General features: G+C 44.0%; 1 protein-coding gene across 1 annotated transcript in view; it reads left to right on the forward strand.

Moving 5' to 3' along the window:
• The window catches only part of LOC120019921 (ubiquitin carboxyl-terminal hydrolase 33-like), a 41035-nt gene that overhangs the window by 16438 nt on the left and 10060 nt on the right, over positions 1–14537 (forward strand). Inside the window, exons 7-9 of the mRNA XM_038963332.1 lie at positions 1622–1691; positions 3957–4070; positions 9514–9592. Of these exons, the coding sequence (XP_038819260.1) occupies positions 1622–1691; positions 3957–4070; positions 9514–9592 (263 nt within the window). The remainder of the gene's footprint in view (positions 1–1621; positions 1692–3956; positions 4071–9513; positions 9593–14537) is intronic.

The following is a 14537-nucleotide window of genomic DNA, read 5'->3' on the forward strand; positions in this document are numbered from 1 at the left end:
GGATCATAGTTCCCAAGTCTCTCAGCTGATCTCCTCCACCTGGACCATAGTTCCCAAGTCTCTCAGCTGATCTCCTCCACCTGGACCATAGTTCCCAAGTCTCTCAGCTGATCTCTTCCTCTGGACCATAGTTCCCAAGTCTCTCAGCTGATCTCTTCACCTGGACCATAGTTCCCAAGTCTCTCAGCTGATCTCCTCCACCTGGACCATAGTTCCCAAGTCTCTCAGCTGATCTCCTCCACCTGGACCATAGTTCCCAAGTCTCTCAGCTGATCTCCTCCTCCTGGACCATAGTTCCCAAGTCTCTCAGCTGATCTCTTCCTCTGGACCATAGTTCCCAAGTCTCTCAGCTGATCTCCTCCTCTGGACCATAGTTCCCAAGTCTCTCAGCTGATCTCTTCCTCTGGACCATAGTTCCCAAGTCTCTCAGCTGATCTCTTCCTCTGGATCATAGTTCCCAAGTCTCTCAGCTGATCTCCTCCACCTGGACCATAGTTCCCAAGTCTCTCAGCTGATCTCCTCCACCTGGACCATAGTTCCCAAGTCTCTCAGCTGATCTCTTCCTCTGGACCATAGTTCCCAAGTCTCTCAGCTGATCTCTTCCTCTGGACCATAGTTCCCAAGTCTCTCAGCTGATCTCTTCCTCTGGATCATAGTTCCCAAGTCTCTCAGCTGATCTCCTCCACCTGGACCATAGTTCCCAAGTCTCTCAGCTGATCTCTTCCTCTGGACCATAGTTCCCAAGTCTCTCAGCTGATCTCCTCCTCTGGACCATAGTTCCCAAGTCTCTCAGCTGATCTCCTCCTCTGGACCATAGTTCCCAAGTCTCTCAGCTGATCTCTTCCTCTGGACCATAGTTCCCAAGTCTCTCAGCTGATCTCTTCCTCTGGACCATAGTTCCCAAGTCTCTCAGCTGATCTCTTCCTCTGGACCATAGTTCCCAAGTCTCTCAGCTGATCTCTTCCTCTGGACCATAGTTCCCAAGTCTCTCAGCTGATCTCCTCCTCTGGACCATAGTTCTCAAGTCTCTCAGCTGATCTCTTCCTCTGGACCATAGTTCCCAAGTCTCTCAGCTGATCTCTTCCTCTGGACCATAGTTCCCAAGTCTCTCAGCTGATTTCTTCCTCTGGACCATAGTTCCCAAGTCTCTCAGCTGATCTCCTCCTCTGGACCATAGTTCCCAAGTCTCTCAGCTGATCTCTTCCTCTGGACCATAGTTCCCAAGTCTCTCAGCTGATGATCTCCTCTGGACCATAGTTCCCAAGTCTCTCAGCTGATCTCCTCCTCTGGACCATAGTTCCCAAGTCTCTCAGCTGATCTCTTCCTCTGGACCATAGTTCCCAAGTCTCTCAGCTGATCTCTTCCTCTGGACCATAGTTCCCAAGTCTCTCAGCGGATCTCTTCCTCTGGATCATAGTTCTCAAGTCTCTCAGCTGATCTCTTCGACCTAGTGCCAAATCAAACTCCTAGTAGTTAAACATTGACTAATGAATCGGGGCTAGTAGCTGGGTGGCATTCAGGATAGATGTGTGTATCTCAGGATAGATGTGTGCATCTCAGGATAGATGTGTGCATGGTTAGTGTGTATCTCAGGATAGATGTGTGTGTCTCTCTCCACTAGGTCTGACGGGACTGAAGAACATAGGAAACACCTGCTTTATGAACGCAGCCCTGCAGGCCCTCTCTAACTGGTGAGAACCTCTACCAAACCCCTATCTAACCTTTTACCCTGACCCCAGCCCTGCAGGCCCTCTCTAACTGGTGAGAACCTCTACCAAACCCCTATCTAACCTTTCACCCTGACCCCAGCCCCGCAGGCCCTCTCTAACTGGTGAGAACCTCTACCAAACCCCTATCTAACCTTTCACCCTGACCCCAGCCCTGCAGGCCCTCACTAACTGGTGAGAACCTCTACCAAACCCCTATCTAACCTTTCACCCTGACCCCAGCCCTGCAGGCCCTCTCTAACTGGTGAGAACTGGTTGATGTCAACCATCTTCCTAACCTCTGGCCCTCCAGCCCATTAAATGGAGAGGGAGAGACACACAAAGAAAGAGGTGGAATGGGTTCACACTCATGGAATGTTGCATAAAGCTTCATTATTCAATGTTTTACTGCGTCAGGGATCGTGGCCACAGACGTTTCGTCTTTACCAGCCTTCAGTGTGTAGGTACAACTTACTTTAATTCAAAACAGCATTTATAAAGAACTACAGATGAGCAGCAGGTGCTTCTAATCAGGGTTACCATAACAACAGATGAGCAGCAGGTGCTTCTAATCAGGGTTACCATAACAACAGATGAGCAGCAGGTGCTTCTAATCAGGGTTACCATAACAGATGAGCAGCAGGTGCTTCTAATCAGGGTTACCATAACAACAGATGAGCAACAGGTGCTTCTAATCAGGGTTACCATAACAACAGATGAGCAGCAGGTGCTTCTAATCAGGGTTACCACTCATCTGCCAATCAGGGACGTGGCCCCTCTGGTCTACCTTGTATATAAATTAGTCTCAAAGAGATACAGGATTATAGGGGATGGGAGCGGGAAAGAAGGGCAACTCACAAATCAATCGTCCCCAGGTGTCCGCTCACATAAATACATCACGTCAATTCATGAGATGGCCTACCACAAAGGCCATCAGGCACAGCCTTTCATAAATAAGTTGGGTCGACTCATAAACGATATACAAAACTGATATGGACAGTGTTCTTGTGTAACAGACTAAATGCGGCTCATAGGAAGGAGGTGAAATCTAATTCTTAGTTTAAACCGTGTGGAGATACAGAATGTAATCTATATATCTACTTCTCTTTGGAGTCGTTTGTTGTCATAGTTACCTCCTCTACCTGCTGGATGAACTTTAGGTCCCGACCCAAAATTCATTAATACGAATGGTTTTGTTCTAGAAAGAGTCTCGACTGGCGAGGGGATCTCTTGACTGAGGGCCTACAACGTCACAACATGTCCGTATGGTGCTATTAGAGGTACAGTTGAAGTCAGAGGTTTACATACACTTAGGTTGGAGTCATTAAAACACATTTTTCAACCACTCCACAAATTTCTTGTTAACAAACTATAGTTTTGGCAAGTCAGTTAGGACATCTACTTTGTGCATGACACAAGTCATTTTTCCAACAATTGTAAACAGATTATTTCACTTATAATTCACTGTCACAATTCCAGTGGGTCAGAAGTTTACATACACTAAGTTGACTGTGCCTTTAAACAGCTTGGAAAATTCCAGAAAATGATGTCATGGCTTTAGAAGCTTCTGATAGGCTAATTGACATAATTTGAGTCAATTGGAGGTGTACCTGTGGATGTATTTCAAGGCCTACCTTCAAACTCAGTGCCTCTTTGCTTGACATCATGGGAAAATCAGAAATCAGCCAAGACTCCAGAAAAAATTGTAGACCTTCACAAGTCTGGTTCATCCTTTGGAGAAATTTCCAAACGCCTGAAGGTACCACGTTCATCTGTACAAACAATAGTACGCAAGTATAAACACCATGGGACCACGCAGCCGTCATACCGCTCAGGAAGGAGACACGTTCTGTCTCCTAGAGATTAATGTACTTTGGTGCGAAAAGTGCAAATCAATCCCAGAAGAACAGCAAAGGACCTTGGGAAGTAGCTGGAGGAAACAGGTACAAAAGTATCTATATCCACAGTAAAACGAGTTCTATATCGACATAACCTGAAAGGCTGCTCAGCAAGGAAGAAGCCACTCCTCTCTCTCTCCAGTCCTCCTCTAACCCAGTTCTCCTCTCTCTCCAGTCCTCCTCTAACCCAGTTCTTCTCTCCTCTCTCTCTCCAGTCCTCCTCTAACCCAGTTCTCCTCTCTCTCTCCAGTCCTCCTCTAACCCAGTTCTCCTCTCTCTCTCCAGTCCTCCTCTAACCCAGTTCTTCTCTTCTCTCTACAATCCTCCTCTAACCCAGTTCTTCTCTCTCCAGTCCTCCGCTGACCCAGTTCTTTGTGGAGTGTGGAGGTCTGGTGAGGACAGACAAGAAGCCTGCTCTGAGTAAGAGCTACCAGAAACTGGTGTCAGACCTCTGGCACAAGAACAGGTACACATCTCATTCTCTCACTGTAGTCCACACACGTATATCCTTGCTAGTATTAACAGTTTATAAGATGTTAGGGTCTGCAGCCTCAGGAATGAGGGCAGTCCTGGAATGACATACAGGTCTTTCTAAAACTTGATTATTTGGTCTCAGAATGTGAATTTAGAACTCTGATGACAAAACAAATGTTTTGATTGATTCTATATATTAGTTGCCCTTTTAAACGGAACGTCATTTATTTGAAATGTTGTAACTGTCATTTTGTAGTGATCATCCTTGGTACAACAGTAACTAAGATGGTGGAGAGGTCTGTCCATAATAAAGTGCTGCTCTGCATTCTTAACAACACTATCAACAAGGCAGGTCCTACAGACCCTAGTTTCTACCTTCTTAACAACACTATCAACAAGGCAGGTCCTACAGGCCCTAGTTTCTACCTTCTTAACAACACTATCAACAAGGCAGGTCCTACAGGCCCTAGTTTCTACCTTCTTAACAGCACTATCAACAAGGCAGGTCCTACAGGCCCTAGTTTCTACCTTCTTAACAACACTATCAACAAGGCAGGTCCTACAGGCCCTAGTTTCTACCTTCTTAACAACACTATCAACAAGGCAGGTCCTACAGGCCCTAGTTTCTACCTTCTTAACAACACTATCAACAAGGCAGGTCCTACAGGCCCTAGTTTCTACCTTCTTAAACAACACTATCAACAAGGCAGGTCCTACAGGCCCTAGTTTCTACCTTCTTAACAGCACTATCAACAAGGCAGGTCCTAAAGGCCCTAGTTTCTACCTTCTTAACAACACTATCAACAAGGCAGGTCCTACAGGCCCTAGTTTCTACCTTAACAGCACTATCAACAAGGCAGGTCCTACAGGCCCTAGTTTCTACCTTCTTAACAACACTATCAACAAGGCAGGTCCTACAGGCCCTAGTTTCTACCTTCTTAACAACACTATCAACAAGGCAGGTCCTACAGGCCCTAGTATCTACCTTCTTAACAACACTATCAACAAGGCAGGTCCTACAGGCCATAGTTTCTACCTTCTTAACAACACTATCAACAAGGCAGGTCCTACAGGCCCTAGTTTCTACCTTCTTAACAACACTATCAACAAGGCAGGTCCTACAGGCCCTAGTTTCTACCTTCTTAACAACACTATCAACAAGGCAGGTCCTACAGGCTCTAGTTTCTACCTTAACAACACTATCAACAAGGCAGGTCCTACAGGCCCTAGTTTCTACCTTCTTAACAACACTATCAACATGGCAGGTCCTACAGGCCCTAGTTTCTACCTTCTTAAACAACACTATCAACAAGGCAGGTCCTACAGGCCCTAGTTTCTACCTTCTTAACAACACTATCAACAAGGCAGGTCCTACAGGCTCTAGTTTCTACCTTAACAACACTATCAACAAGGCAGGTCCTACAGGCCCTAGTTTCTACCTTCTTAACAACACTATCAACAAGGCAGGTCCTACAGGCCCTAGTTTCTACCTTAACAACACTATCAACAAGGCAGGTCCTACAGGCCCTAGTTTCTACCTTCTTAACAACACTATCAACATGGCAGGTCCTACAGGCCCTAGTTTCTACCTTCTTAACAACACTATCAACAAGGCAGGTCCTACAGGCCCTAGTTTCTACCTTCTTAACAACACTATCAACAAGGCAGGTCCTACAGGCCATAGTTTCTACCTTCTTAACAACACTATCAACAAGGCAGGTCCTACAGGCCCTAGTTTCTACCTTCTTAACAACACTATCAACAAGGCAGGTCCTACAGGCCCTAGTTTCTACCTTCTTAACAACACTATCAACAAGGCAGGTCCTACAGGCCCTAGTTTCTACCTTCTTAACAACACTATCAACAAGGCAGGTCCTACAGGCCCTAGTTTCTACCTTCTTAACAACACTATCAACAAGGCAGGTCCTACAGGCTCTAGTTTCTACCTTCTTAACAACACTATCAACAAGGCAGGTCCTACAGGCCCTAGTTTCTACCTTCTTAACAGCACTATCAACAAGGCAGGTCCTACAGGCCCTAGTTTCTACCTTCTTAACAACACTATCAACAAGGCAGGTCCTACAGGCCCTAGTTTCTACCTTAACAGCACTATCAACAAGGCAGGTCCTACAGGCCCTAGTTTCTACCTTAACAGCACTATCAACAAGGCAGGTCCTACAGACCCTAGTTTCTACCTTCTTAACAACACTATCAACAAGGCAGGTCCTACAGGCCCTAGTTTCTACCTTCTTAACAACACTATCAACAAGGCAGGTCCTACAGGCCCTAGTTTCTACCTTCTTAACAGCACTATCAACAAGGCAGGTCCTACAGGCCCTAGTTTCTACCTTCTTAACAACACTATCAACAAGGCAGGTCCTACAGGCCCTAGTTTCTACCTTAACAGCACTATCAACAAGGCAGGTCCTACAGGCCCTAGTTTCTACCTTAACAGCACTATCAACAAGGCAGGTCCTACAGACCCTAGTTTCTACCTTCTTAACAACACTATCAACAAGGCAGGTCCTACAGGCCCTAGTTTCTACCTTCTTAACAACACTATCAACAAGGCAGGTCCTACAGGCCCTAGTTTCTACCTTCTCAACAACACTATCAACAAGGCAGGTCCTACAGGCCCTAGTTTCTACCTTAACAGCACTATCAACAAGGCAGGTCCTACAGACCCTAGTTTCTACCTTCTTAACAACACTATCAACAAGGCAGGTCCTACAGACCCTAGTTTCTACCTTCTTAACAACACTATCAACAAGGCAGGTCCTACAGGCCCTAGTTTCTACCTTCTTAACAACACTATCAACAAGGCAGGTCCTACAGGCCCTAGTTTCTACCTTCTTAACAACAATATCAACAAGGCAGGTCCTACAGACCCTAGTTTCTACCTTAACAACACTATCAACAAGGCAGGTCCTACAGACCCTAGTTTTGTCGCACCTGGACTACTGTTCAGTCGTGTGGTCAGGTGCCACAAGAAGGACTTAGGACATTTACAATATACACTGCTCAAAAAAATAAAGGGAACACTTAAACAACACAATGTAACTCCAAGTCAATCACACTTCTGTGAAATCAAACTGTCCACTTAGGAAGCAACACTGATTGACAATAAATTTCACATGCTGTTGTGCAAATGGAATAGACAAAAGGTGGAAATTATAGGCAATTAGCAAGACACCCCCAATAAAGGAGTGATTCTGCAGGTGGTGACCACAGACCACTTCTCAGTTCCTATGCTTCCTGGCTGATGTTTTGGTCACTTTTGAATGCTGGCGGTGCTCTCACTCTAGTGGTAGCATGAGATGGAGTCTACAACCCACACAAGTGGCTCAGGTAGTGCAGCTCATCCAGGATGGCACATCAATGCGAGCTGTGGCAAGAAGGTTTGCTGTGTCTGTCAGCGTAGTGTCCAGAGCATGGAGGCGCTACCAGGAGACAGGCCAGTACATCAGTAGACGTGGAGGAGGCCGTAGGAGGGCAACAACCCAGCAGCAGGACCGCTACCTCCGCCTTTGTGCAAGGAGGAGCACTACCAGAGCCCTGCAAAATGACCTCCAGCAGGCCACAAATGTGCATGTGTCAGCATATGGTCTCACAAGGGCTCTGAGGATCTCATCTCGGTACCTATTGGCAGTCAGGCTACCTCTGGCGAGCACATGGAGGGCTGTGCGGCCCCACAAAGAAATGCCACCCCACACCATGACTGACCCACCGCCAAACCGGTCATGCTGGAGGATGTTGCAGGCAGCAGAACGTTCTCCACGGCGTCTCCAGACTCTGTCACGTCTGTCACATGTTTCATGTGCTCAGTGTGAACCTGCTTTCATCTGTGAAGAGCACAGGGCGCCAGTGGCGAATTTGCCAATCTTGGTGTTCTCTGGCAAATGCCAAACGTCCTGCACGGTGTTGGGCTGTAAGCACAACCCCCACCTGTGGACGTCGGGCCCTCATACCACCCTCATGGAGTCTGTTTCTGACCGTTTGAGCAGACACATGCACATTTGTGGCCTGCTGGAGGTCATTTTGCAGGGCTCTGGCAGTGCTCCTCCTGCTCCTCCTTGCACAAAGGCGGAGGTAGCGGTCCTGCTGCTGGGTTGTTGCCCTCCTACGGCCTCCTCCACGTCTCCTGATGTACTGGCCTGTCTCCTGGTAGCGCCTCCATGCTCTGGACACTACGCTGACAGACACAGCAAACCTTCTTGCCACAGCTCGCATTGATGTGCCATGCTGGATGAGCTGCACTACCTGAGCCACTTGTGTGGGTTGTAGACTCCGTCTCATGCTACCACTAGAGTGAAAGCACCGCCAGCATTCAAAAGTGACCAAAACATCAGCCAGGAAGCATAGGAACTGAGAAGTGGTCTGTGGTCACCACCTGCAGAATCACTCCTTTATTGGGGGTGTCTTGCTAATTGCCTATAATTTCCACCTTTTGTCTATTCCATTTGCACAACAGCATGTGAAATTTATTGTCAATCAGTGTTGCTTCCTAAGTGGAGAGTTTGATTTCACAGAAGTGTGATTGACTTGGAGTTACATTGTGTTGTTTAAGTGTTCCCTTTATTTTTTTGAGCAGTGTACATATCTCTCATGGCTCAAAGTAGAGGAGAGATTGACTTCATCACTACTTGTATTTGTAAGAAGTATTGACAAGCTGAATGCACCGAGCTGTCTGTCTGAACTACTGGCACACAGCTCAGACACCCATGTAAACCCCAGGAAGAGTAGCTGCTGCCTTGACAGGAACTAATGGGGATCCATAATAAACCCCAGGAAGAGTAGCTGCTGCCTTGGCAGGAACTAATGGGGATCCATAATAAACCCCAGGAAGAGTAGCTGCTGCCTTGGCAGGAACTAATGGGGATCCATAATAAACCCCAGGAAGAGTAGCTGCTGCCTTGGCAGGAACTAATGGGGATCCATAATAAACCCCAGGAAGAGTAGCTGCTGCCTTGGCAGGAACTAACGGGGATCCATAATAAACCCTAGGAAGAATAGCTGCTGCCTTGGCAGGAACTAACGGGGATCCATAATAAACCCCAGGAAGAGTAGCTGCTGCCTTGGCAGGAACTAATGGGGATCCATAATAAACCCCAGGAAGAGTAGCTGCTGCCTTGGCAGGAACTAATGGGGATCCATAATAAACCCCAGGAAGAGTAGCTGCTGCCTTGGCAGGAACTAATGGGGATCCATAACTAACCCCAGGAAGAGTAGCTGCTGCCTTGGCAGGAACTAATGGGGATCCATAATAAACCCCAGGAAGAGTAGCTGCTGCCTTGGCAGGAACTAACGGGGATCAGACCCTGGTCTCAGTGGGTTCCCCCTGTTTAAATAAAGGTTAATAATAAAAGCAAATGTAAGCTAGTCTTGTTCTGTGGTGTTTCACACAGTCCTATCCTTTTCTTCCTGTGGTGCTTCAGGCCATCCTATGTCGTCCCTACCGGTCTGTTCCAGGGGATCAAGGCTGTTAACCCCATGTTCAGAGGATACTCACAACAGGTAGGTTGTCTTCTCATTGTATCATATGATTTATAATACGTTAAAACGGGTGTCTGTATGAAAGATACTATTTCCAGGCCGGCAGACAGGCTCCTCTTGTTCTTCTCTGGGACTGTTACACAACCAGTAAACTAAAGGATAGATTGTTCTTCTCTGGGACTGTTACACAACCAGTAAACTAAAGGATAGATTGTTCTTCTCTGGGACTGTTACACAACCAGTAAACTAAAGGATAGATTGTTCTTCTCTGGGACTGTTACACAACTCTGGGACTGTTACAACATAACTAAAGGATAGATTGTTCTTCTCTGGGACTGTTACACAACCAGTAAACTAAAGGATAGATTGTTCTTCTCTGGGACTGTTACACAACCAGTAAACTAAAGGATAGATTGTTCTTCTCTGGGACTGTTACACAACCAGTAAACTAAAGGATAGATTGTTCTTCTCTGGGACTGTTACACAACCAGTAAACTAAAGGATAGATTGTTCTTCTCTGGGACTGTTACACAACCAGTAAACTAAAGGATAGATTGTTCTTCTCTGGGACTGTTACACAACCAGTAAACTAAAGGATAGATTGTTCTTCTCTGGGACTGTTACACAACCAGTAAACTAAAGGATAGATTGTTCTTCTCTGGGACTGTTACACAACCAGTAAACTAAAGGATAGATTGTTCTTCTCTGGGACTGTTACACAACCAGTAAACTAAAGGATAGATTGTTCTTCTCTGGGACTGTTACACAACCAGTAAACTAAAGGATAGATTGTTCTTCTCTGGGACTGTTACACAACCAGTAAACTAAAGGATAGATTGTTCTTCTCTGGGACTGTTACACAACCAGTAAACTAAAGGATAGATTGTTCTTCTCTGGGACTGTTACACAACCAGTAAACTAAAGGATAGATTGTTCTTCTCTGGGACTGTTACACAACCAGTAAACTAAAGGATAGATTGTTCTTCTCTGGGACTGTTACACAACCAGTAAACTAAAGGATAGATTGTTCTTCTCTGGGACTGTTACACAACCAGTAAACTAAAGGATAGATTGTTCTTCTCTGGGACTGTTACACAACCAGTAAACTAAAGGATAGATTGTTCTTCTCTGGGACTGTTACACAACCAGTAAACTAAAGGATAGATTGTTCTTCTCTGGGACTGTTACACAACCAGTAAACTAAAGGATAGATTGTTCTTCTCTGGGACTGTTACACAACCAGTAAACTAAAGGATAGATTGTTCTTCTCTGGGACTGTTACACAACCAGTAAACTAAAGGATAGATTGTTCTTCTCTGGGACTGTTACACAACCAGTAACTAAAGGATAGATTGTTTCTTCTCTGGACTGTTACACAACCAGTAAACTAAAGGATAGATTGTTCTTCTCTGGGACTGTTACACAACCAGTAAACTAAAGGATAGATTGTTCTTCTCTGGGACTGTTACACAACCAGTAAACTAAAGGATAGATTGTTCTTCTCTAGGACTGTTACACAACCAGTAAACTAAAGGATAGATTGTTCTTCTCTGGGACTGTTACACAACCAGTAAACTAAAGGATAGATTGTTCTTCTCTAGGACTGTTACACAACCAGTAAACTAAAGCAGGGGTGTCAAACTCATTCCACGGAGGGCCTAGTGTCTGCAGGTTTTTGGTTTTTCCTTTCAATAAAGCCCTAGACAACCAGGTGGGGGGAGTTCCTAACAATTAGTGAGGTTAATTCATCAATCAAGTACAAGGGAGGAGCGAAAACCCGCAGACACTCGGCCCCCCGTGGAATGAGTTTGACACCTGTGAACTAAAGGATAGATTGTTCTTCTCTAGGACTGTTACACAACCAGTAAACTAAAGGATAGATTGTTCTTCTCTAGGACTGTTACACAACCAGTAAACTAAAGGATAGATTGTTCTTCTCTGGGACTGTTACACAACCAGTAAACTAAAGGATAGATTGTTCTTCTCTAGGACTGTTCACAACCGTAAAACTAAGGATAGATTGTTCTCTCTAGGACTGTTCACAACCAGTAAACTAAGGATAGATTGTTCTTCTCTAGGACTGTTACACAACCAGTAAACTAAAGGATAGATTGTTCTTCTCTAGGACTGTTACACAACCAGTAAACTAAAGGATAGATTGTTCTTCTCTAGGACTGTTACACACCAGTAAACTAAAGGATAGATTGTTTCTCTCTAGGACTGTTACACAACCAGTAAACTAAAGGATAGATTGTTCTTCTCTAGGACTGTTACACAACCAGTAAACTAAAGGATAGATTGTTCTTCTCTAGGACTGTTACACAACCAGTAAACTAAAGGATAGATTGTTCTTCTCTAGGACTGTTACACAACCAGTAAACTAAAGGATAGATTGTTCTTCTCTAGGACTGTTACACAACCAGTAAACTAAAGGATAGATTGTTTTTTCTCTAGGACTGTTACACAACCAGTAAACTAAAGGATAGATTGTTCTTCTCAGGACTGTTACACAACCAGTAAACTAAAGGATAGATTGTTCTTCTCTAGGACTGTTACACAACCAGTAAACTAAAGGATAGATTGTTCTTCTCTGGGACGTTACACAACCAGTAAACTAAAGGATAGATTGTTCTTCTCTAGGACTGTTACACAACCAGTAAACTAAAGGATAGATTGTTCTTCTCTGGGACTGTTACACAACCAGTAAACTAAAGGATAGATTGTTCTTCTCTGGGACTGTTACACAACCAGTAAACTAAAGGATAGATTGTTCTTCTCTAGGGATGTTACACAACCAGTAAACTAAAGGATAGATTGTTCTTCTCTGGGACTGTTACACAACCAGTAAACTAAAGGATAGATTGTTCTTCTCTAGGACTGTTACACAACCAGTAAACTAAAGGATAGATTGTTCTTCTCTGGGACTGTTACACAACCAGTAAACTAAAGGATAGATTGTTCTTCCTGGGACTGTTACACAACCAGTAAACTAAAGATAGATTGTTCTTCTCTAGGACTTTACACAACCAGTAAACTAAAGGATAGATTGTTCTTCTCTAGGACTGTTACACAACCAGTAAACTAAAGGATAGATTGTTCTTCTCTAGGACTGTTACAACAACCGTAAACTAAAGGATAGATTGTTCTTCTCTAGGACTGTTACACAACCAGTAAACTAAAGGATAGATTGTTCTTCTCTGGACTGTTACACAACCAGTAAACTAAAGGATAGATTGTTCTTCTCTAGGACTGTTACACAACCAGTAAACTAAAGGATAGATTGTTCTTCTCTGGACTGTTACACAACCAGTAAAAACTAAGGATAGATTGTTCTTCTCTGGACGTTACACAACCAGTAAACTAAAGGATAGATTGTTCTTCTCTGGGACTGTTACACAACCAGTAAACTAAAGGATAGATTGTTCTTCTCTGGGACTGTTACACAACCAGTAAACTAAAGGATAGATTGTTCTTCTCTGGACTGTTACACAACCAGTAAACTAAAGGATAGATTGTTCTTCTCTGGGACTGTTACACAACCAGTAAACTAAAGGATAGATTGTTCTTCTCTGGACTGTTACACAACCAGTAAACTAAAGGATAGATTGTTCTTCTCTGGGACTGTTACACAACCATAAACTAAGGATAGATTGTTCTTCTCTGGGACTGTTACACAACCAGTAAACTAAAGGATAGATTTTCTTCTCTAGGACTGTTACACAACCAGTAAACTAAAGGATAGATTGTTCTTCTCTAGGACTGTTACACAACCAGTAAACTAAAGGATAGATTGTTCTTCTCTGGGACTGTTACACAACCAGTAAACTAAAGGATAGATTGTTCTTCTCTGGGACTGTTACACAACCAGTAAACTAAAGGATAGATTTTCTTCTCTGGGACTGTTACACAACCAGTAAACTAAAGGATAGATTGTTCTTCTCTAGGACTGTTACACAACCAGTAAACTAAAGGATAGATTGTTCTCCTCTAGGACTGTTACACAAACCAGTAAACTAAAGGATAGATTGTTCTTCTCTAGGACTGTTACACAACCAGTAAACTAAAGGATAGATTGTTCTTCTCTAGGACTGTTACACAACCAGTAAACTAAAGATAGATTGTTCTTCTCTAGGACTGTTACACAACCAGTAAACTAAAGGATAGATTGTTCTTCTCTAGGACTGTTACACAACCAGTAAACTAAAGGATAGATTGTTCTTCTCTGGGACTGTTACACAACCAGTAAACAAAAGGATAGATTGTTCTTCTCTGGGACTGTTACACAACGTAAACTAAAGGATAGATTGTTCTTCTCTGGGACTGTTACACAACCAGTAAACTAAAGGATAGATTGTTCTTCTCTAGGACTGTTACACAACCAGTAAACTAAAGGATAGATTGTTCTTCTCTAGGACTGTTACACAACCAGTAAACTAAAGGATAGATTGTTCTTCTCTAGGACTGTTACACAACCAGTAAACTAAAGGATAGATTGTTCTTCTCTGGGACTGTTACACAACCAGTAAACTAAAGGATAGATTGTTCTTCTCTAGGACTGTTACACAACCAGTAAACTAACGGATAGATTGTTCTTCTCTGGGACTGTTACACAACCAGTAAACTAAAGGATAGATTGTTCTTCTCTGGGACTGTTACACAACCAGTAAACTAAAGGATAGATTGTTCTTCTCTAGGACGTTACACAACCAGTAAACTAAAGGATAGATTGTTCTTCTCTAGGACTGTTCACAACCAGTAAACTAAAGGATAGATTGTTTCTTCTCTAGGACTGTTACACAACCAGTAAACTAAAGGATAGATTGTTCTTCTCTGGGACTGTTACACAACCAGTAAACTAAAGGATAGATTGTTCTTCTCTGGGACTGTTACACAACCAGTAAACTAAAGGATAGATTGTTCTTCTCTGGACTGTTACACAACCAGTAAACTAAAGGATAGAACATGG

This window comes from Salvelinus namaycush, chromosome 25 (assembly GCF_016432855.1).
Source record: "Salvelinus namaycush isolate Seneca chromosome 25, SaNama_1.0, whole genome shotgun sequence".
Taxonomy (NCBI): domain Eukaryota; kingdom Metazoa; phylum Chordata; class Actinopteri; order Salmoniformes; family Salmonidae; genus Salvelinus; species Salvelinus namaycush.